Genomic DNA, 21,648 nt, shown 5'->3' with positions numbered 1-21,648 from the left:
TATACAATAATTTCCCATTAAGGTATAAAAATATAAATGATCAGCTGGTTGGAGTGCACTGCGGTGCATTTGCGCTAAATTTGCATCAACATTCTGACCAAATCACAGCCAGTGAGATGCCTACAATAACAATTCAAACACGAGTACATTCAATGCTTAGCATATGCAGACACTTTTCCACATAAACCTGATTAACCGTGTGGGTGAACAGCACTATCATCCTCATGTACCTGGTGCTGGAAAAGCCATGTTCTATGCTGAACAACATCCATATAACTCACATATCTGTCAATCAGCTACCAACCAACAATTTGAGTACGGTGATAGTTTTCAAAAATTAAATGACAAATTAAGAAAAAAATACACAAAGGAAAAAATGTCCTGGAAGTCATATATCTCTGCAATCATTCCATGCCATCCAAAGTGAAAGGGTATAAGAAGTAAACAGTATTTTTTTGTGTTTTATTTTGGCTATGATGTATTGAGTCATCTTAGTGTATTTCGGCAGAATCCCTTGTGCGAAAACACTTAAGCAGTTTAAGACATATTACTGAACCCTAACTGAAAGAGTCCCAGTCTTCTTACATTTTCTGTTAGCTTTTTTCCCATTAACAATGATTAATGTAATTGCATTCTGAATGGGGATCACCATTCACAAATCCAGAGTTAACACTGTCAAATTTTCAAGCATTCCACGGAAGTAATTCCTCAACAGCATTTGATCATCTAACAAAGAGCACCATATATATATATTTTTTTAGTCTGCACAGCTGAGTAGTCTGTGCCAAATCACACTTCTTTGTTCGGTCAACATTTCCTCATGTGGTACACATGTGTAAAAATGAGAGAGAGAGCTGAGCACAGAGTCAGGTACAGTCCAAATTCATCCTCCTGACGCTGTCCAAGGTGACAGCCTGGAGCACACTGGAGATGGGGGAAGCCAGGTTTTCAGGCTCATCCAAGTGCACAAGTCTGTCGTGGGGTGTATGGGGGGGGGGGGTGTTTGCTGGAGGAGAGGGCTGCAGTGAGGGGGGGGGGGGGGGGGGGAGGGGGGATCAGAGAGGTCAGAGATGTGACAGTTTGATTTTGTTTAAATGTTCTTAAAAACATATAACCCCAGAGAAAAAAAAAAGAAAAAACTCTTGGTTGAGCTGGAGGTCATAGGTTCATTCGGAGATGCTCTGGCCGCTTGGACATCATGGGGTAGGCCTGCGTTTTGAAGGGTCCCGTGCTGGCTCCCGCAGGGGGCCTGATGGGAAGGGGGGCAGAGGCCTCGGCGCTGGCGGTGACGTCCATCAGCTCGGCCGGGGTAACCTCCATGGCCTGCTCCGCGGGTGACTGAAGAGGCAACACTCTGGGCAGCGTGGGGCCCCGGGGCCAGCAGTCCCCGCCCGAGAACTTTACTGGACTGAGAGAGAGAGAGAGAGAGAGAGAGAGAGAGAGAGAGAGAGAGAGAGAGAGAGAGAGAGAGAGAGAGAGAGAGAGAGAGAGAGAGAGAGAGAGAGAGAGAGAGAGAGAGAGAGAGAGAGAGAGAGAGAGAGAGAGAGAGAGAGAGAGACACAAGGTATTTATACAGGTAGAACGTGCATTCACACATGGAATACCAGCATCAACACAGGGAATACCATCAATAACAGAGAGAGAACATGCATAGCATGTTAACACAGGAACACAGGAATGTTAACATAGGAAATATCAGCATCAACACAGGGAATAAAAGCATTAACATAGAAACAATCAGTATGAACACAAGGAACACCTGCATTAACACAGGAAATACCAGCATTTAAACAGAGAGAAAACACATTCATGTAGGGAATGCCAGCATTAAAACAGGGAAAACACTGAATGAAAATGGTTTCATTTTCAGTTATACATATTTCTGATCTAAAAGAAAAAAAATTATAATACCTGCAGCTGTTCATATATGATCCATATATGATATATGAATTACGAGTCATTACATTTTTTGACATTTCATAAATCAGGGTATGATTAACCAACAGGTGTCAACAGATGAAATGTAGTCAGCACCAAGCTAATTCTACTGAGAGATGGTGTTTTTAATGAGGTTCAAATGAACAGTCTTCTCAGAATACCTGACTGGTGTTCTTGGGCTTCCCAAGAAACGTCTGGGTGACCGGATTTTTGGCTCAAACGAGAACTTCTCCTTAACGTTTTCCAACACGGATGGAGCCACATATGTGAACCCCTGAAAAAAACAAACAGAAAGGATGCAATCAGATATGCCCACAAACACAGACTAGCACAAAACATTGAGGAAATAAAGGGAAAAACAGACAAAAACACAAGTCAGTGTTTCAGAGTGATGCTTTTGCATGGATGTATTATGTGGAAGTTTATTTTTTCAGCTGACATGAATTAACATGAACTATATATAGTACCGATTCCTTTTGCCAAAACCCACCATGCAATTTGAGTAATGAATCAACTTCATTTACCACTATAATACAACTGTTAAAGCCAATTAAGAAAAGTACTACTTTTGCCTTAATAGAAGAAAACATAATATAATCCAGCATACACACATATAGCCCCTGACAAACCCGCTGCAAACGGGTGCTTGTGGCCTTACCAGGAAGACTTGGTTGGCACTTTCACTGAGGGTGGAGTCATCAGGGCTGTCTACAGGGGTCTGGCTGGTGAACTTTGAGTCGAATTGGCTCACGTCGTCTGCGGATTGCTGGGGAGACGAGAGAGAAAGGAGACACTCAGTGAAGCTCTGAAACTCCTTAGCCAGAGGGGCACTGGGGGGGAGGGGGGTGGATGCTTACCAGAAATGGTTTAAATGGAGGCTCCACCTTCCTGGCCAAGAGATCCTCCCAGTTAATGTGTCGGAAAAAGGGATGTGTCTGGAAGCAGGAGAGAAAAAGGCATGACTGGATTCATCTAACCCTGCTGCGCTCGGCGGCACTGATCTCTGATGAGCTGTCAGACAGGGAGCTAATCGGTCACTGCTCCTTCTTCTCCCGCTCCGGTGTTCCTGAGGGGAGCACAGACTAGTGCACTCAGAATGTAACCAGACTGTCGCTCTCTCTCTACCACAGCCTGTCATCTTCAGCTGGAAAAAAGCACAGAGACCTGGAACAGTCCTCACTCCCACTCAGCATGACCTCCGCCTGCTCCTACCTGCACCTCTGTGGCGTCTCCCGGTCCTCCCCCAAGCCGTGAGGAGGCGTTTCTTTTAAGCAGCTGGAAGTCAAATAACACCAATTCAGCCAATCAGTAATGAGATGAACAGCTTGCAAAATAACCATGTTTTTCTAATTCAATCTTTTGATAATATTACATAGGGAGACAATTCCACCAGACGCAGCCCCGATAGAATCTTCAAAATGCAGAGTTTATCCTACATTATAATGTCTCAGTTTAATATCATAGCTTCCTTCAAGCAACAAGATGGGCCAGAAATATCTGAGGTGGTCAAATATAACACAGGCCTGAAGAGACAGACAACCCCTTTTAGGACAATGAATACAGCAAAACACTACTCAGGAGACAAACTCTCTAAATATAGGTCTAGGGTCAAATGCATTCAATGTAAGTATGAAATAAGCAGCAAAGTCATTCAAACTGAAAGAAATCAACACATACCTTCTTTAGAAGGTCCCTGGCTTCTTGTGTGAGGTAGGGTGGAAGGTTCAGCTTACATTTTAAGATTTTGTCAATGGTCTTCTTCCTGTTCTCACCAGTGAATGGCGGCTAGGAAGAAAATCATTACTGTAACAAATACATGATCAAATTTTATACCAGTAAATAAAATCTTTTGTGGATTTTTGAGTGGAGTAAATTTTAGTTAAATTTACTTTAAAATCCACTGCACTTGGTGGAATAGATCTTAGAAGAACTATAGCTTAAAGGCTCCAAGACCATTTTTCAGAACAAAAAGATGGCGCTGCACAAGTAATTGTCTTTGCATAGCAATGATATACCAGGCAGAGATGGTAACTAAGCACAGGTAGAAAAATGTGGGACCTACTGCTCCAGTCAGCATGTCGTACATTAAGGCCCCAAGACTCCACCAGTCAACAGCGCGGTTGTGTCCACTTCTCATCAGGATCTCTGGTGCCCTGGGACCACATGGAGGAAAGAGCTAAATGCTGCATAATACATTTATGCACACCGGCATACATATTCATACTTCTGCTCACAAATGTTAATTACAAAAATACACTCATTTTTATGACAACGGACAATCTTTGGCCTGACATTTAAAATTCTTACGTGAAGCGGCTCGGTTGTCAACATGGCTAAGCCTTACGACCTTCAACGCCACCTGTGTCACCAGCCAGCATTGTGCCGGAGCCCACGGCTCTAGCTTCAGTTTCATGCAGTTTCAAAATGAAACAAATGGATGGCAATGTTTACGTCCTGCCTTTGTTTCTTTGAGGACCACTCCTTCACTATAAGTAAGATGGTGATGAAGAGGCAAAATTAAAGACTGTCTTGCACCAGCACTGAAGGGACTTACATGTACTCTATGGTACCACAGAAAGTGTGAGTGACGGTGCCATCATGGATCGACTCTTTGCACAAGCCAAAGTCTGTCAGCTTCACATGACCTGCAAAAAACAGACACTATATAAGTACACTGTAATTAAAGAAACAACTTCTGATCACATCTGCACACATCCATTTAATTAAGCACACAGACAACAGCATGTTTGCCCAATACTGCTTAATACAATGAATGAACAGCAAAGATAATACAAATAGGATATGCTACCACTTACAGGAATCAATTTCACTAAGCCATACTATTAATAGCACAAACAAATCTATAGCACAAATCTTTTTTCAGGACACTGCGATTGCCTTTTCGAGTCTGAGTTACATTGGGTAGGATCTGCATAATTAACTGGAGCAATTTAACTTTTTCATTTAAAAGTACTACTGCCAGAGGCAAAGGGAAACCAGGGTCTTCCTCCAGACCTGATTCTGCCCCTTCACTGCATTAAACATACAGCAGGCTGACGCTGCTGAAGATGCTCTTGCAGGGAGTCTGTATGAATCACGGCTGCAGCGTTACCTTGGCTATTGAGCATGATGTTCTCCGGTTTCAGGTCCCTGTAGATGATGCCGTTCTGATGCAGATGCCCCAGAGCCATGGAGATCTCTGCCAGATAAAAGCTGCAAGTAAAAAGCCTTTAGGGCCTGCTTTTCAATGCCTTGGATTAAAGTACTTGAGAACTACTGCTTTGTGAGAACCAGGCTTTTGCCTTTAAAAATTGTTAAAGAGGGGGAAAAAGGCTAAACAAATGTAAAAACTAACACTGCATTTGTCAAACTCTGTGTTTTATTATAAATAATAGCAATCATATCAGAATAACATAAATCACTGGAAATAGCGTCATTCCATTCTGCATGATTTTGAATGAATTTTCTTGGGGAATCACTTCTCTGGAATAAAGGCCTGTGATGCAAGGATTGCTTCTTTGCATAGGACTTACCAGGCTGTGTCTTCCATGAAAATCCCTTCTCTTTCCAGTTGCATAAACAGCTCTCCACCTGCAAGTTGGGAGACACTGTTAAAATTTGTTCTAACTATATTTAAGACCCAGATCATGAGGTCTGGTAAGTGCCCCTAAGGCCTTCATTAAACATTTAAAGTTAAATATTTGAACTATTGCCTGGCTGTTGTATTACAGTTCCCATTTCCTCCACATAACAGCCAACCTGAAACACTGTTATGAATATCATATAGGTATTATGCATATGTTTAATGGTTTAATGTATAACTTCAGAGTTCAGAGGAAGGCAGTTGTCTGCACATGTTAATTTGCAGTGCCTCCGTCATTTGTTTGGGTCTGATAATAGACATATCTAATTCAGAACCAAAACATACTCCCAGAGATGTAGAGGATGTCTCACAGCCAGAGAGGAAATAGAGAGCAGTAATATACGGCAGTGACCCCCATGCACAGTGCTAGATTCTCTCACTGCTCAGGCCAGTGACCCCCACGCACAGTGCTCGATTCTCTCACTGCTCAGGCCAGTGACCCCCATGCACAGTGCTCGATTCTCTCACTGCTTAGGCCAGTGACCCCCACGCACAGTGCTCGATTCTCTCACCGCTTAGGTACTCCAGGATGAGGTACAGCTTGCCCCCGGTCTGGAAGGCGTAGATGAGATCGACGATGAAAGGGTGCTTCACCTCCTCGAGGATGTTCCTCTCGGCCTTGGTGTGGGCCGTGTCCTTTGCATTTCGCACAATCATGGCCTATGCACCGCAAACAGAAGAAACACAGTGTTAACCAGCTGCCGCCACTGACTCCAGCAAAGAAATGACACCCGCTTCAGGGAGGCTTGCTTAAAAACACCTTACCTTTTACTACATACAGATATGTTACACATTAAATGCCTCTACGGTTTATTTTTTCATGTCATTTGCATGGTGATTTGTCTCACCTTATTTATCGTCTAAGAAAGAAGCAATGTTCTCCTCAGCGCTCAGACCTGCTCGTATTTGTGTTGTTAATGGTCATGGTTTCCCTTGTGACCAGATCTAGTTTCATTAAGGAAACTGAACCTTTGCATAACACATACACTCACTGAGCAAAATAAATTATCCTTCCTATCAACTGAACTGCATTTTTACTCATCTTAAGGTAACGGAAGCAACAAACCTAAATGAATCTACAGACACTCTGAGCAAGGCTTCAGCTAACGTGTTACTTCTGATGAAGCATTTTACAAACACTGTATCAAGGTGAATACTGAAAGAGGCAAACTGCTCAGATATATATTTTCCCATTACTTTTCAATCACTTTTCATGGATAAATGTAAAATTTAAGGATTATTATTTTTCACTGTAATAGAAAATTCCCCTGAAATTGGGCTGTTGTGCAGAAGAAATTACTTTTTAAAATACACTACTTTCAGAGTTCTTTGTTTCTGCCCACCCACCATGCAAAAGCGCGCGTCTGCAAAGAGCAGTGTCTTTAATGTACAAGCCAGTGAGCAAGCAATATCTGCACACTGACATGTCCTCACTTTACACAGTAAACAGCACTGAGCTAGTGAGTTAGCAAGAGAGATGGATGTATTTCATTTCCAGTAAAGAAAAGTACAAATTAATTTAGCCTTTGTGGTCTGGGCCCTCTTCTGTTTCTACTCAAGGACACAGGGATATTTGACCACTTTCCCCGACTTTCCGGGATGAACATATTTTGAAGGATTTTCAAGGGCCGTGGGAACCCTGGGGGTAATTTCAGGCCAATCAACCCCCTCTTTGTAATCAGTCATCTCGGGGCTGCAGTAAACATCAGCCAAACTAAACAGAGATCTTACCGAGGCCAAGGCTTCATGAAAGGGTGGTTTTTTTGTGGAAAAAAACACAATACAAGAGCTGAGTGTAAAAACAGGGTGCAAATGAAAACGCAAAAAAAGAGAAGGTCAGATGTGGGCTCCTTGTGTGTTTCATAAAAACATGTCAATGAACAGTGTAGTCTCTTCTAATAAATATACTGGGCAGGACTACCTCAGGGCTAACAAGCCACACAAGAGCCTACGCATTAATCCTCTATTCAAGAGTGCCAAGGGTTTTTGTTCTGTTATAAAAAAAATAAACCCAGGGAAACTGTTCTGTGGGACATAGAAAGCATTTATCAGCCAGCAAGAGCCATCTTCCTGGTACATGTTTGGTGCATTCTCTCTAACCTAAATCTGATTTTCAAATGTCAGCTGACTTTCACATTGATTTCAAGCCCCGGTTAATGGGGACGTTCAAAGCTAATAGCGAGGTAAAGTAATTGTTAGTGTTTTGTTTTGAGCAGTCCCATACCTTCTTCAGGACCTTCATGGCAAATATCTTTCCTGAAGCGGCACCAGTGACTTTTCGAACCTGGAAGACCTAGAAACGTGGGGGGAAAGAAATACCAAAGACAGTTTAAACGAGGCCTTCGGAAGAGGAAAACAATCTGTACTCTTCAAACAAACACCTACACATTTCTCACCTTCCCATATCCTCCTTTGCCCAACACCCGCAGCAGCTCGAAACACTCGGGCCGAATGTTCTCTGTTCCTTTGTTCACGCTGTCTTCCGATATTTCAAACTTTTCACAGCCCTCCATGTTACTGAGGACACACAATCACATAAAATGCACATAAATAAAAACAATAACACTACGGTCACCATCAAAATTTGGGTAACCGGAGATTTAAGGATCTAGCTGCTAAACTAACTAGCTGGCTCTGTATTAATCGCATTTTTCATCTTTTAAAGCTTCTTTGTGATGGATGAGAAGAAATATTATATGAGCACAATCACATTAATAAACACTGTGGTATCTATTCATCATAATAATCACTAGATCACAAACACATTTTTGCTGTTAGGATAATTCCCCACTCATAGGGCATTATCTCTACGTCATATGTGTGCAGTCACTGATTGAACTAGGTTAGTGATAATGTTTCAAACGCTGGATGGCAAAAACAGATGTGAATACTTACAATTCAAACCCACTGCACTGGTCCATGTACTCACTGACCTGAGCCTGCAACATAGAGGCAAGCACTGCACATCAGTGAAAAATTACAAACAAATGTCACAATTGCTTATTACCCTTGGCATCAACTATCCACAGCAAATATTTATGTGCACAAATACCTTAAAGGGGGGGGGGGGGTCAGGTGGCTTGCAAATTATCTCTCACTATATTACCAAGAAAACAGAATTTCTTCTCATTAACTAGGTTTGAATACTGACAATTTTACTGACCATCCTTAGGCCTGTACAGTATATTATGAAGTGGGATAACATGGGAAACAAGATGAGAGACAAAAAAGATTTTTTTTTTTTCTCGGGACTTAAGCCAGCCACATCTATTTACCTTTGCTGCACTGCACTGCAAGGACAAACCTGGCAACACATTTTCAATATGGACGTGCTTACACCAAGTTACCACATTCACTTTATCAAAGAAGTGTGCTGTGTTGATAAATATGTGGGTCAAAGCCAAGTTCAGGGCATACTGATACAACACGGCTGTCTTCAGAGCCACACAACAGTGAGCAAAAGCACAAGGGAGAACTCGTCTGCGGGTTGAGATTAATGCACTGCTTTTAACAGCTTTACTGGAAATCATAAACTGCCGTTTCATAAATCAAAGGTCCTCTTCATGACCATCTTCACTGGAAATTTGGCAAGGAAAAACCTCCTCCAGTCCCTTAGATGTTGCCACAAGCCATCTTTCACTGAGCTGGAAATACACTGGACAGAGTCTGGACTTTTAGACTCTGTATTGTCATTATGGGATGAACTTGTTTCCTTTGAAATGGCCACACAATGGCTGAGAATAAACTACTGAACACCCCCCCCCCCACACCCCTGGTAAAACTCCACACTCATCCAAATACAGAAAGATGGTTCAGATGCACTGCATGTGAACCAGTCCTGCTGCTTCTTTTCTCGGTTTCTTTCCCTGCAGGCTATGCCCTGTGGTAAAACATGTGTTTGAAATAAGCAGTTAACGCTTCACACACAAAAAAAAAAAATGTGCAGAGTTGATTAATTCCACAAAACCTGAAGATTAATGGTCCATTTTCTCCCAAACACAAAAACAAATTATCGCCCACATGAGAAGCAATCTATGATAAATGACCCAATTTCAGTGTAATTCATATTCTTGTTGTGCTACTGCTTTAGCATCCTTTTTAACTGAATTTCCCTTCTCCTGACCTCATGGTGCAGAATATTTAACAACAACAACAACAACAAACTCCTGGACGCTTTCATGACTGATGTTCACATGTAGGCCCAACTCCAAAATGTCCGATTTGCTCAGCCTTCTACACACCTTCATTCCAGCTCTCAAGAATGGCTACACCTTACATCTGCAGAGGGGACAACACCTTCAAAGCCTCCAGTGCTCAAAATTTGACTTTCTAATCAGAGGTATGAATAGATGGCTTTAATAACCCTTCAACCACTAGGCAATACTGATAAACTATCATACTTTATGAACTGCTGATACTGCACTATTTCCCTCAAGACTTAAACTACTGTTGGTAATAGAACCTACCAAAAAGGCATATGTCTGCACAGTATCACTCCTCTACAGTGATGCTACTCTTCAGCTAAACATTGTGCACCAATACTTAAGCACAGTAGGTGGGCAGACACACTGTAATTATGTGTTAATGCATTACATTATTGGCATCTAGCAGATGCTCTTATCCAGAAGAACTTATATCAATTACAGGTTTTTACAATGTTATCCATTTACACAGCTGGATATTTACGGAGGTAACTGTGGGGTAAGTACCTTGCCCAAGGGTACAGCAGCAGTGGCCCCGTGGGGAATCGAACCGGAAACCTTTTGGTTACGAGTCCTGCTCCTTAACCACTATGCTACACTGCAGTCACAGTATTGCCCTATCACAGTGCACCCCAGCACTGTGCGGCACAACACCATTCCAGCCCTTCACAGTGACAAACAGCTGTACAGGCGAAACTCACTCCGACACCCAAGCCAAGGCCAATTCTGTCCTGTAAAAACCTGCCATCATTCAGTCGCTCACCTATCCAGTTCACCATTGAGCTCTAAAAAAAAAAAAAAACCCACATAGTGTGAACCCACGTGCTTACAGAGGAAATACCGTCTCGATGTCCACCAGCTTCAATCATCTGTAGAGTGCACGGCTGCCTACTCTACCGCAAGAAATTCAGCAGTATCAGGTTCTACATAATTGACTGCGTTCTAGATAACATTTCTCCAAAGCAACGGACCTGTCTTTCAGCAGCTAGCTGGCTCTTCCCTTCTCAAAGGCACAATTAAACATCATAGCCTTCACATGCTGGAAAACAAAATACACCTGGGCAAAACCAGTTCTGAGAATACCACCAAGCAACAGAAAACATAACCACAGGGGTTGCATGCATACAAAGCTCAATATATAGAACCATAGCACTATTCAGCTGTCTGTACCACAGGATACACATTGCAGACAATCTGCTGTATGGTTTGCATAATGAAACACTCACACACATAAACTCATCCTGTAGAAAAATTACAGCTGGAGACACTTTTTTAACCTATTAAAGCCATGCTTAATGCCGTACACATTCTACTACACTAGAGCATTAAAACATTAAACTCCATTCTTAGGCAAATATTTGTTCAATAACAATTTCTTTAGATATATTAAGACTTTTATACCTTTGAATCTGCACATATGTTCATAATGTGGATATTCCTTTGCATATTTCTTTGATTATGTGCAGTGAAAAACCTGACTCGCGTGACGTGGGCACTGTGCTGTATCCCACCTCCATAAGCCTCATACGTTGCTTTTACAGTCACGACGTGAAAAACTCTTTAGTAGTAAAAGATCTAACTACGCTATTTAGGCTAAGTATTTACTTTCCGTAGACTACACAGGATTGTGCTATAAATGGTCGTATTTTGAAAGCATCGCAAAAATCGTGCGAATAATTTGACCAATGTCAGATTTCCCCTGCATGTTTTGCAGAACGTATTAAAAAAGACAGTCTGACAACAGATATGCATTATTTACTTTATTGTTTTTAATATTTCATCACGGGCCCTTTTGCTTTATTCCAGCTAGGGAATGGGCAACACATTTATGAGAAGTATTTATGGGGTTATTTGAGAGGGCGTTTATCAACCATCTGACATGCTCAGCGGTACATGTTGTCTGAAGCAAACGTGAACCATTAACAGTACTAGCTCAAGTACCTACCAGTACCAGTACCAGTTCGAGCAAATCAAAGTCTTGGAGCTACGCTAGCTCAAGCTGGTCATGTAGCAAACAAGGCAACGTTAGCTAGCCAGCTAGCTAATTAGCTACACAGCTACCTACTTGATTGAGCAAACTTAGCTCACGTTACTGTTTTTTTTTTTGGGGGGGGGGGGGGGGGGGCTACTCTTACTTTCCTTATAATGTGCTTTGGACGTAATAAATAAAGGTATGGCTGTAAAATATGTGCGTGATCAGCATTTTTGCTATCTAGCTGAATAGCTGTTGCGTTGTTGGTATTATAAATGGTGCATGCTTTCTCAAAATACTGCAAAAATCGCTGGCAGGCTCTCACATTTTATACGCATATAATCTACATTCTGTGTTTTCCGTCATAGATCTAAAACAAGCCAAAACCTAGCTAGCCAATCTAACTATCAAATGTCAAGAGTTATCGGAGTGGCACCACTGGACGCCGCTAGCCTAAGTGAGATAGCTACTACAGACAAATCGCAAATCACGGTAGCTAATGTAACAAGCTAACTGGGAAAAGAAAGGAAAAGTCCTAAATTAGACAGCTAGCTAGCGCACTACAGCTAACTCGCTTACATGTATTGTCAAGTCTGCTACCAAGGTAGTTAGCAGTTTATTTTGGGGAAGCTAACTGAGGGAAAAACTGCTAGCTATCAAACAAGCTTTGACCCAAGTTTCTTTAAGATCTCCAAAGGTATTTAGTTAGATCCGATGGTTAACCAGCTAGATTACAAACAAGTTGTAACGTTATTTACAGACACATATCTTGCTAAAGTAGTTTATTACTTCGAACTGATACCTATCTCGGTAGTTACCTATCTGACAACTCCCCCGTTGTGAATGCTGATCTCTGAATTAGGCCCTATACGTGCAATTGCCTGCAAATAAGACGGGCCTTAACTGGGGAGAGTGCAGTCTAACGCAAGCCATCTACCTACCTCCTCAAGATCATCGTCTGACACATTTTCCTCAGGCTGATCCAGATCGATGTCAAACACGCCAGCCATGGCCACGGGTCTCTTTTTTTCTTCCTCAGTCCGTTAGAGTAGCGCTCTCCGCCCGCCTCATGGACATACACACACCGCCGCCATAACCGGTTACACTGCGAGCCATGTGCTCAACACCGCCAGCGGAAAAAACAAAGCAAGCAACGCACTGATCTCCTCACAAACTGGATTGCCCCGGCTCTCTCCTGTGACACCTGTTTGGAAATCAAAATCACACTACATTACATTTTTAATTGAATTTATCAAATTAAATGTTGCATGCTTGAGAACTGGTTCAAAACTGTTCAGCAAGCAAACATATGGTGTATGTAATTAAATAAGGAGAATTATTGAACTCGGTAAATTCAGATGATGTTAGCTGTTATATGAGGAGGTATACATGACACAGGTTTTGCAACACAAACCACAGATGTTCTCCTTCGGCAAGGGCTTGTACTTTGAACAAAAATGTATTCGATCACAATACAACTTAATAATATATAATAATAACACGATATAGTTTAGCATCGCTCTTCCAGTTCATTGTTAGTTCCGTGGTAGTATGATAGAAGTTAATGTTTTTCTTATGACTCACCGTTTGGCAACATGTAACGTTATCATATTGCTCGTCTAGTATGATGCAATTTTACGTTTCATTTGCTCAGAAGACACTATTGTCCAGAACAGCGCAGAACTAAAATGTTTTACTTGATCATTTGAAGCAGTCTCGCCTTTACAGAGGAAATCTGGGTTAAGTGTCTTAACCAAGAGCACAGTGGCATTTTGTTGCTCTCATTCTATAGAGCACTGTAAGTGATATAATAATGTAGGGACCACGGGCCAATTGCAACGACCTTAGCAATGTCTTAACTCGCAGGGGTCAGTGGTCAGCGCACTCTGTCAGAATAGCAACAGTTGTCCTTAATTAACGAGATTAAGAACAGCCCTTCCAGGCCTATATTGTTCAGTGGTCTAATGGACTAAACCCCTGCTAAGGTCGTCGCAAGATAATGTTTTATATTTTTCAGTAGTAACAATATTGCTTATCTAACACTTGTCCATTTAGGAACCTCTGTACCTATATAGTTATTAGTCACTATTCTTATATTCTGTGATGTTTTTAATTAATGAGTAATACTGTACTTTCCTGACTTTACTGTTAGGCACATTTCGGGTAATTTGCATAAATTTAACATTTAACTGTTTATACATTATGGCAAGCGGATAACAACCGCTCCATCCCCTTTATGAATAGACAAAGATGGGAAATCGACTTCCAGTACTTGCGCCTGCGCACTGTTCTTTCTGTTGCTTGACCGCTAGTGACCCTGTCCTTCCCTTTTTCCCTTGTTTTTATTACTGCGCAGATTATCTGCAGATTTTATGATAGTTAAAGATGTGGATCGGCTGAAATCAATGACTCTTCAACAGCATGAACCGTTCCAGTACAGAGACAGATCGATGAATCTGCGCATGTAGTTAGAGACGAACAAATCCGGAATTTGCGCCATACAGTGCAGATTGTGGGCGTCTCTTATGCTGTTATGCGCCAATGTGTCACAGTTTGAAATTGCTGCTGGGGCAACCTAGCCATGAGCACTAGCATGGACGCATTGCTGCCGGAAACAACTTTACGTTAGAGCTACCTAGCCAAATTAAACATTTGAACCCGATAGCGAGATTGCTAACTAGCGGATGGATTGGTTAGCTGAATGTCTATCTAATTAGTTAGTTATCGATCTACATTGGCAACTAAGACAGAGACGTCAAAACTTTTTCGACACTCAAGGCGGTCACTGGCTGCTAACCTATCGATGAACACTTAGCTACCAACTGTCACTAGTCAGATCCAAAGGTTATCCTTTCAAAACTGACTAGGTGTTTTATTTAGGTAACACTTGCTAGCAAGGCAAAAATATCATTGATAAGTTGTGTCACGTTAGTTATCGATCTGACGTTAATGCTAGCTTTGTAAGTGGGGCTAGCTAGCTAAATGGCTAACCGGCAAGATGGTAGCGCTACTCAGATACGCTGCCTTTAGTAGCTACGTCTAGTAACTGCTAACCTGGTGGCTAGTCGTAACCTAGTTAGCTAACGTTAGCTGTCTAGCTGTCTGTCGAGGAAAACGAATACGGTTGACATGCAGCGACTAGTAAAGGAAAAGAAAGCTTAAATGAGCTAGCTAGCAGTAAACATTGAATTCGACCTTGTTTTATGTCTGTTAAAGTTAAAGCAGAGAGATGTCAGTTGTGACAGTTCAGCTGGGGCAGTGTGGTAACCAGATTGGACAGGAGCTGTTCGACGTCATTAGCAACGACTCCAACGATGCACGAACATGCAGCCCCAGAGCCCAAGGGAAGGCGTACCATGCCTGCAGCCAGGAAAGGTTCTTCAACGAGGAGGCTTCGGGAGGTACGGTGCCACGAATGAATGTGCTCCTGAATTTGTTGTTAAATCGCATCCATCTCTGAGGTGTGTCTCTGAATTTGCATCTGTGTTTACTGCGAGATCGAATAATTGTCTTCTTTTACCACTGAATGTTGTATATCATGTTTCAGCATTACTGTCAAGTTTTTTTTTTTTTTTTCAGACAGGAAAAACAGACAATAGAAGTGATAAAATATAGGTAGTACGTAATGCAACAAACTAATGTGAGAATGTATACGTTTACATCTGGTTTACATTTTTGATAAAATATGTATGCGACATATAAGATGATGGATGTATACAGATTTGAACAACAGCAGCACTTAAAAGAGGCAGCACATTTTACCTGGATCTCTGGGTCTCTGTTAGAGCAGTGTTTCTGCAAGGCAGTTAGACTATAAAGAAAACATGTGACTTAATCAGCAGAAAATGAACATAATTGCCTCATGGATCAGGAAGTGTGCGTTCCCTGAATGTGTTTTCTGCATAGATCCCTCTGCCCGGGCTGTCCTCATTGACATGGAGCCCAAAGTCATCACTCGGACCATTGCCACGGCAGCAAAGTCTGGCAGATGGAAATATGGGGAGCAGTCATTCTTCTGCCAGAAGCAGGGCTCTGGAAACAACTGGGCCAATGGGTAAGCCTCTGACTGGGGTGTGTCCAGCTTTCCTGCAGAGGGACTTCTCAATGTCTGTCTTTCCAAGAGAGCGCTTGCAACACTGGGCAGTTTAGGTTGACAGGGGTTCAAACAGGATGTTGCACAGTGCTTGTTTAATGCACACAGAAGAGGTCCGCAACTCCGTAAGTGAGATTCGAACCCCAGTTATCATCACATAGCTGACTGTAAGGGCTAGTGTTATTACCAGTTGAGCTAAAGGAAATTTGCTGCTAGCTTCATTGGAAACAGTGCTAGTTAACCAAGTATCAGGGAGTGACGTCACTGAAACCACTCTTCTACTTGCTCCACAGGACTCACACAAGCTACTAATTTCAGCTCTGCTGCACCTGTTTTTTAACTTTCTGTGGCATTGCAGTATTCTGCACATAAGCACCATTTTCTTCAGCTGCTATGCCTATTTGCAGGACAGTCTAGTTGCTGAAGAATCCATAGATCCATAACATATGCTAAAATAATCTGCAGAAATGAATACAGATAAATAAATACTGTTATATTTTCCCTGCTGCCCAGTCATCTGGCTTGGTGTGATTTCTCCCTTCTCAGTCTCTGAGTTACATTACATTATTGGCATTTACCAGACGCTTCTATCCAAAGCGACCTACAAGCTTTTTTTTTTTTACAATGTTATGCATTTATACAGCTGGATATTTACTGAGGCAATTGTGGTTTAAGTACCTTGCCCAAGTGTACAACAGCAGTGCCCCAGCAGGGAATCGAACCAGCAACTTTTTGGTAACGAGTCCTGCTCCTTAACCACTATGCTACACTGCCACCCCATGAGTCCTGCAGGACCATCATGGGATGACCGACAGACACGCCTCAAAATCGTCACGTGAAGCTCATGTGGAAGTGCAATGTGACAATGGCTAGTATTGTGAGGGAATTTTTAGCTTTGCATCGTCATGCTCCCAGCCAGCTGTTGTCAAATGAATAGGCCAGTTCTTCCCTTCCACTTTGTCACTGGAGCTCTGGACATTACATTCCATTCATTTAGGAGACGTTCTTATCCAGAGAAAAGATAAGATATCCAGTAAAAAGAAAGAGAAGTGTATCCATTCAAGTTGATTGAGCAACAGTTGCAGACCAGGCTAACAACACTCCCAGACCAGTGAGTGTGAGTATAACACTATTCAAGCCCTACCGCAGGTTAACTTGTGCCACCTGACTCTACAGCCCGGACAGTAGCTGAAGGACCGTGACGTGTGACCACTGATCGGCCAGCCATGTCATCGTCATCACATCTGCTGTCTCCCTCGCAGGTTCCGTGTGCATGGGCCCCGTCACCAGGAGGCCATGGGGGACCTGGTGAGGAGAGAGGTGGAGCGCTGCGACCGCCTGGCGGGCATCCTCACCATGATGAGCGTGGCCGGGGGCACGGGGTCGGGGGTGGGCACCTATGTCACCCAGTGTCTCAGAGACGACTACCCGCACACCTTCATCCTCAACCAGCTGACCTGGCCCTACTGCACTGGGGAGGTGAGGGTCACAGCGCTGAGCCAATGAGCCAGTCAGTCCGCTTCACATTTTACAGGTTGTCTAGCTAATAGTATCAGTAAGTCATTACATTACATTACACTATTGTCATTTAGCAGATGCTCTTATACAGAGCGACTTACATAGGTTACGATTTTTTGACTAGTTATCCATTTATACAGCTGGATATCTACTGATGCAATTGTGAATTAAGTACCTGGCTCAAGGGTAAAATAGCAGTGCCAAAGTAGGGAATTGAACCAACGACCTTTTGGTTACAAGCCTTGCTGCTTACTACTATGCTACACTGCTGCCAGCAGTCATATGTTTAAAGGAAATTTGTATTCTTGGGAATACAAGCAATAATAAGATACTGCTACCTTACTCCTGGCTTGTAGGCAGCGCAAGTGGAATGACATTGTGTTTCTGCCACAGGTGATCGTCCAGAACTACAACTCAGTGCTCACGCTGTCACATCTGTACCAGTACTCTGATGCCATCCTGGTCCACGAGAATGACGCAGTGCACAGGATCTGTGCTCAGCTCATGAACATCAAACACATCTCCTTCAGCGATGTCAACAAGGTCATCGCTCACCAGCTGGGCAGCGTGCTTCAGCCCGCGCACACAGGACACACACACAGTCAGTACAGCAGAAACCCAATGGGTGAGTGCCACTGTAAAAGACACACACACACACACACACACACACACACACACACACACACACACACACACACACACACACACACACACACACAGCCAGTACAGCAGGAACCCAATTTGTGAGTGCCACTGTAAAAGACACACAAACACACACACACGCACACACACAGTCAGTCAGTACAGCAGGAACCCAATGGGTGAGTGCCACTGTATCACACACACTCGTGCATGCACACGCGCACACACACACACACACACAACACACAACACACAGCACTGACACCCATCCACACAGACACAAGACTCACTTTCACACATACTGTATACACATCATTTACTGTAGTACTGTAGGAACACACTCAGCGTCCTACCTGACAGAGTACAGTAGAAGCACTCATATCCCTGTGTGTGTCCTGTGTGCAGGGGAGCTGATGAGCAGTCTGGTGTGCCACCCTGAGTATAAGCTCCTGAGCCTGTGCACCATCCCTCAGATGGCCAGCTCCTCCCTGCCCTACAGCGCCTTCTTCTGGCCAGGCCTGCTCAAGCACCTGAGACAGATGCTCATCTGCAGCGCCAGGATGGAGGAAGGCAAGCAGAGCCTGCCCGAACAGAGCGCGCTCAGTCACAGCGGAGCTCTGTGAGCACGGCTGATACAACAGAGGATACTCTTACCCAGAGCAACTTGCACAGCTTAAAATGTTTTACATGTTGTCAGTTAATGTAGCTGGATATTTGCTGAGGCAATCAGGGTTAGGTACTTTGCCCTAGGATACAACAGCAGTGACCCACCTAGGAATCAAACCGACAACCTTTGGGTTATGAGCTTCTCTCTTTATCACAGTGCTAAACAGTTTCAGGGTAGCTTCCCTGATCAGGTTTAGTAGGAAAGGCTCTGAGGCGCTCTAGTGTTCTGTCTGTTGGTTGCTTCTAATTGGCATCGTGTGTTTGAGCCAATCATTTTCAAGCTTGATTCTAGGGTTAAGCGTGGTGTATAAGCATGGTGTAGCTGCTTTAATTTACCAGGTAGCAGTGGATTCCTGCACAACACCAGCTTCCATTGCTCATGCTAAGGTGATGGTGTGTCCCCTGCAGGTATTGACTGGCAGGTGCGTGCACCGTCTGTGGGACAGGGGGCAGCAGAGACCAGAGGAATCCGGGAGCTAGGATTCAACACCTCCCTGGCCAACCTCCTGATACTGCGAGGCAAGGACGTGTCCAGCGCAGATACAGGCAAGTGCTTTGCCCCTCCTCTGCACCTGTTCATTTCATCCCTGAGAAGTGGGCATGACTGAGAGCAGCAGTAGCACAGTTCTGATGTTAAATGTCAGTCATCTTGCTGCTAAGCAACCTGCTCTCCAGCTGTATTATTTCATGTATTTCCTTCATGTGTCTCCTTGACTCTGTATACTTTGGCAGATATGAATGACACGTCAGTCAGAGTTATCCACCTCAGCTTTAGAGACCCATTTGAATGGGTTATCCTTGATTCTGTTAATTTGCCACAAGCGTCAAATTACTTTCCTAAATTCACTCAGCTGAATCTGTGATCTGATCTGGTTTGATGAACCATGCGTCTCCATTAAAAGAGCTGGATACTTCACCTTAATTATGTCTTTCATTTGGATGCAGGTGGCTTTTTGGATCCAGCGCTGTATTGCCCCTGGCTGCCAGCAGAGGGAGCCATCAGCACTTGGAGGTCACCGCTTCCCTTCAATAAATATGAGAAATCAGCTACGCTGGTCAGCAACAGCCAGTCTCTCCTGAAGCCCCTGGACCACATGGTGGGGAAGGCCTGGAACATGTTTGCCTCCAGGTGAGAGTTGTTACAGGGATGCGTGTCTGTGAAGGCACGCATGGTATGAATGAATTAACAGCTGTGTTTAGACACACCGGGGCGAAAGCAATAGAGGATCTAATGTAAAGCTGCTTTTTAAAATTTGTAATCCATAAATTAGCATTAATATGCTAACTTATCCAAATGGTGATGTAGTATTGACTGGTGCAATACTGAATTTACAGCCAAGTTTAAAGGTAAAGGTTCAAGTTAACTCTGACAGTGTGTAATTGATCTTCAATAGCTGTTGAAATTTTAAGCAGGTTTTCGTAAATTTTTATAGCATGAAACACAGCCTCTTATAGTGGAATGGGTTCATTTTTCTCTGACAGTAAAAGGTATTAATCAAATCAACTGTCCACTGTCTACACCTTCTCTTCAGTTCCACCATTGTGAATTCAGCTCTGCTAAATCAGCTGTTTTATATGCCTGAGCCCATCCAAGTTGGGTGTGATAGTGCAGGAAAGAGGCTAGTTTAGGACTCCTCTCTGGCCTGCACTCAGAGCCCATTCATCTCCTGTCTCCTCCGCTTATTCAGCCAGAGTGGACCCTCCCAGGGGCTGGAATCCGAGCTGAGCTCCGTGAGCACAGCTATCATTCTCGAGTACATCGCGTGTGTTATTTTCATCTCACTCCTGGGGTGGAACGGGGGGAAACAGGCGCAAAGAGACGACGTGTGTTTTGTTGGAGACATTGAAAAAAAAAAAACCCTGTGTGCCTGTGTCTGTTTGGGGAGGCAGTGTGGAGGTTTCCCTCTGTCTAGAGAGCAGGGGTCAGCCAGGTTTGGCTGTGCTTGCTGCACACACACGCGGAAGCATGTCCCCCATCTCTCTCCGAGGGTTCTCCTCTGATGACTTAGACTGAAGAGAAACGTCTGTCTGCCGTGGCTGAAACTGCAGAGACTAAGTGTCATAATAGCAGTGGCTTTTTTCTTCAGATTCACTCCAGGTTTCACTAATTGTGTTCTGGCTGCCTGGTTGGTAATTACAAAGAATACCCTCACATCACATTTATAAGCTTGACACAGTCCAGCGCTCTGACCACTGATCCACACTGCCTTCCTGGATGCAGGGTCAAAGGTCATCAGTTCTGAGGTGTTTGTGCTTGGGATTGCAGGGCGTACATTCATCAGTACACCAAGTTTGGAATCTCAGAGGAGGACTTCCTGGACTGCTTCACATGCCTGGAGCAGGTCATCTCCAGCTACAGGTACCTGTAACCCACACCTGCAGATCCTTGGAGCAGGTCATCTCCAGCTACAGGTACCTGTAAGACACACCACATCCCTGGAGCAGGTCATTTCCAGCTAAAGGCACCTGTAAACCACACCTGCAGATCCCTGGAGCAGATCATCTCCAGCCACAGGCAACAGTAACCAGCCAGGGGGTGGCAGTGTGCTCCTGACTGCACCTCTCTGGGGGTTGGGCATTGTCTGGAGAATGGTACACAGCAGCCCTGATTGGTCCAGGGCCGCCCTTATTGACAGAATGGCTACGCGTGTCTCTGTGACTGCCTGCCGAGAACATCTCGGTCTCACAGCCCCTGAATGTGGCATCTCAGAGCCCTCAGTGAAGGCTCTCCATGGGCACAAACCCAGTGAATAAATCACACAAGGGGTTTTTCTGGCTCTGACACACTGACTGCTGATGGTAACTCTCTGTCTCCAGGGACAGCCTTACCGTGCACTGTGACTCAGACAGCCCTGTCATCATTTCGTGCCAGTGTACATTTTGCAGACTGAGTATTTGCATGATTCTGTGAATTGGAATAAGCATATTTCCCTGATTGAGTGTGATTTGTGTTTTGTTTGATAGTTTGAATGTT

The 21,648-nt window shown here is 43.6% G+C and overlaps 2 protein-coding genes across 5 annotated transcripts; one reads left to right on the top strand and one right to left on the bottom strand.

Annotated features, from left to right (window-relative positions):
• Positions 1-1,100: 1,100 nt before the first annotated feature.
• LOC118782800 (ribosomal protein S6 kinase beta-1-like) lies at positions 1,101-12,842 on the bottom strand. The gene is made up of 15 exons (XM_036536362.1): positions 12,697-12,842; positions 8,477-8,520; positions 7,978-8,098; positions 7,806-7,874; positions 6,094-6,241; positions 5,472-5,529; positions 5,051-5,151; positions 4,493-4,583; positions 4,001-4,091; positions 3,616-3,723; positions 3,151-3,213; positions 2,796-2,873; positions 2,597-2,704; positions 2,100-2,212; positions 1,101-1,408 (listed from the first exon to the last, which is right to left on the bottom strand). Exons 1-15 carry the CDS (start codon positions 12,763-12,765, stop codon positions 1,159-1,161), a joined length of 1,512 nt encoding a protein of 503 aa, XP_036392255.1. The 5' UTR covers positions 12,766-12,842; the 3' UTR covers positions 1,101-1,158.
• Positions 12,843-14,907: 2,065 nt separating this feature from the next.
• On the top strand, positions 14,908-21,197 carry tubd1 (tubulin, delta 1). Of its 4 annotated transcripts, XM_036537470.1 has the most exons (8): positions 14,908-15,156; positions 15,662-15,809; positions 17,111-17,327; positions 17,760-17,991; positions 18,414-18,578; positions 19,083-19,220; positions 19,620-19,803; positions 20,941-21,197. In XM_036537470.1, the coding sequence occupies exons 1-8, from the start codon at positions 14,985-14,987 to the stop codon at positions 21,041-21,043; spliced, it is 1,359 nt and encodes a 452-aa protein (XP_036393363.1). In that variant the 5' UTR covers positions 14,908-14,984; the 3' UTR covers positions 21,044-21,197. The 4 variants fall into 4 exon arrangements, with proteins under 4 accessions (XP_036393363.1, XP_036393364.1, XP_036393366.1 ...); XM_036537471.1 differs by lacking the exon at positions 18,414-18,578; XM_036537473.1 differs by lacking the exon at positions 19,620-19,803 and having other exon boundaries at positions 19,083-19,230; positions 20,938-21,197.
• Positions 21,198-21,648: the final 451 nt, after the last annotated feature.

This window comes from Megalops cyprinoides, chromosome 9 (genome assembly GCF_013368585.1).
Source record: "Megalops cyprinoides isolate fMegCyp1 chromosome 9, fMegCyp1.pri, whole genome shotgun sequence".
Taxonomy (NCBI): Eukaryota; Metazoa; Chordata; class Actinopteri; order Elopiformes; family Megalopidae; genus Megalops; species Megalops cyprinoides.
This window is presented reverse-complemented; position numbering and strand designations above follow the sequence as displayed.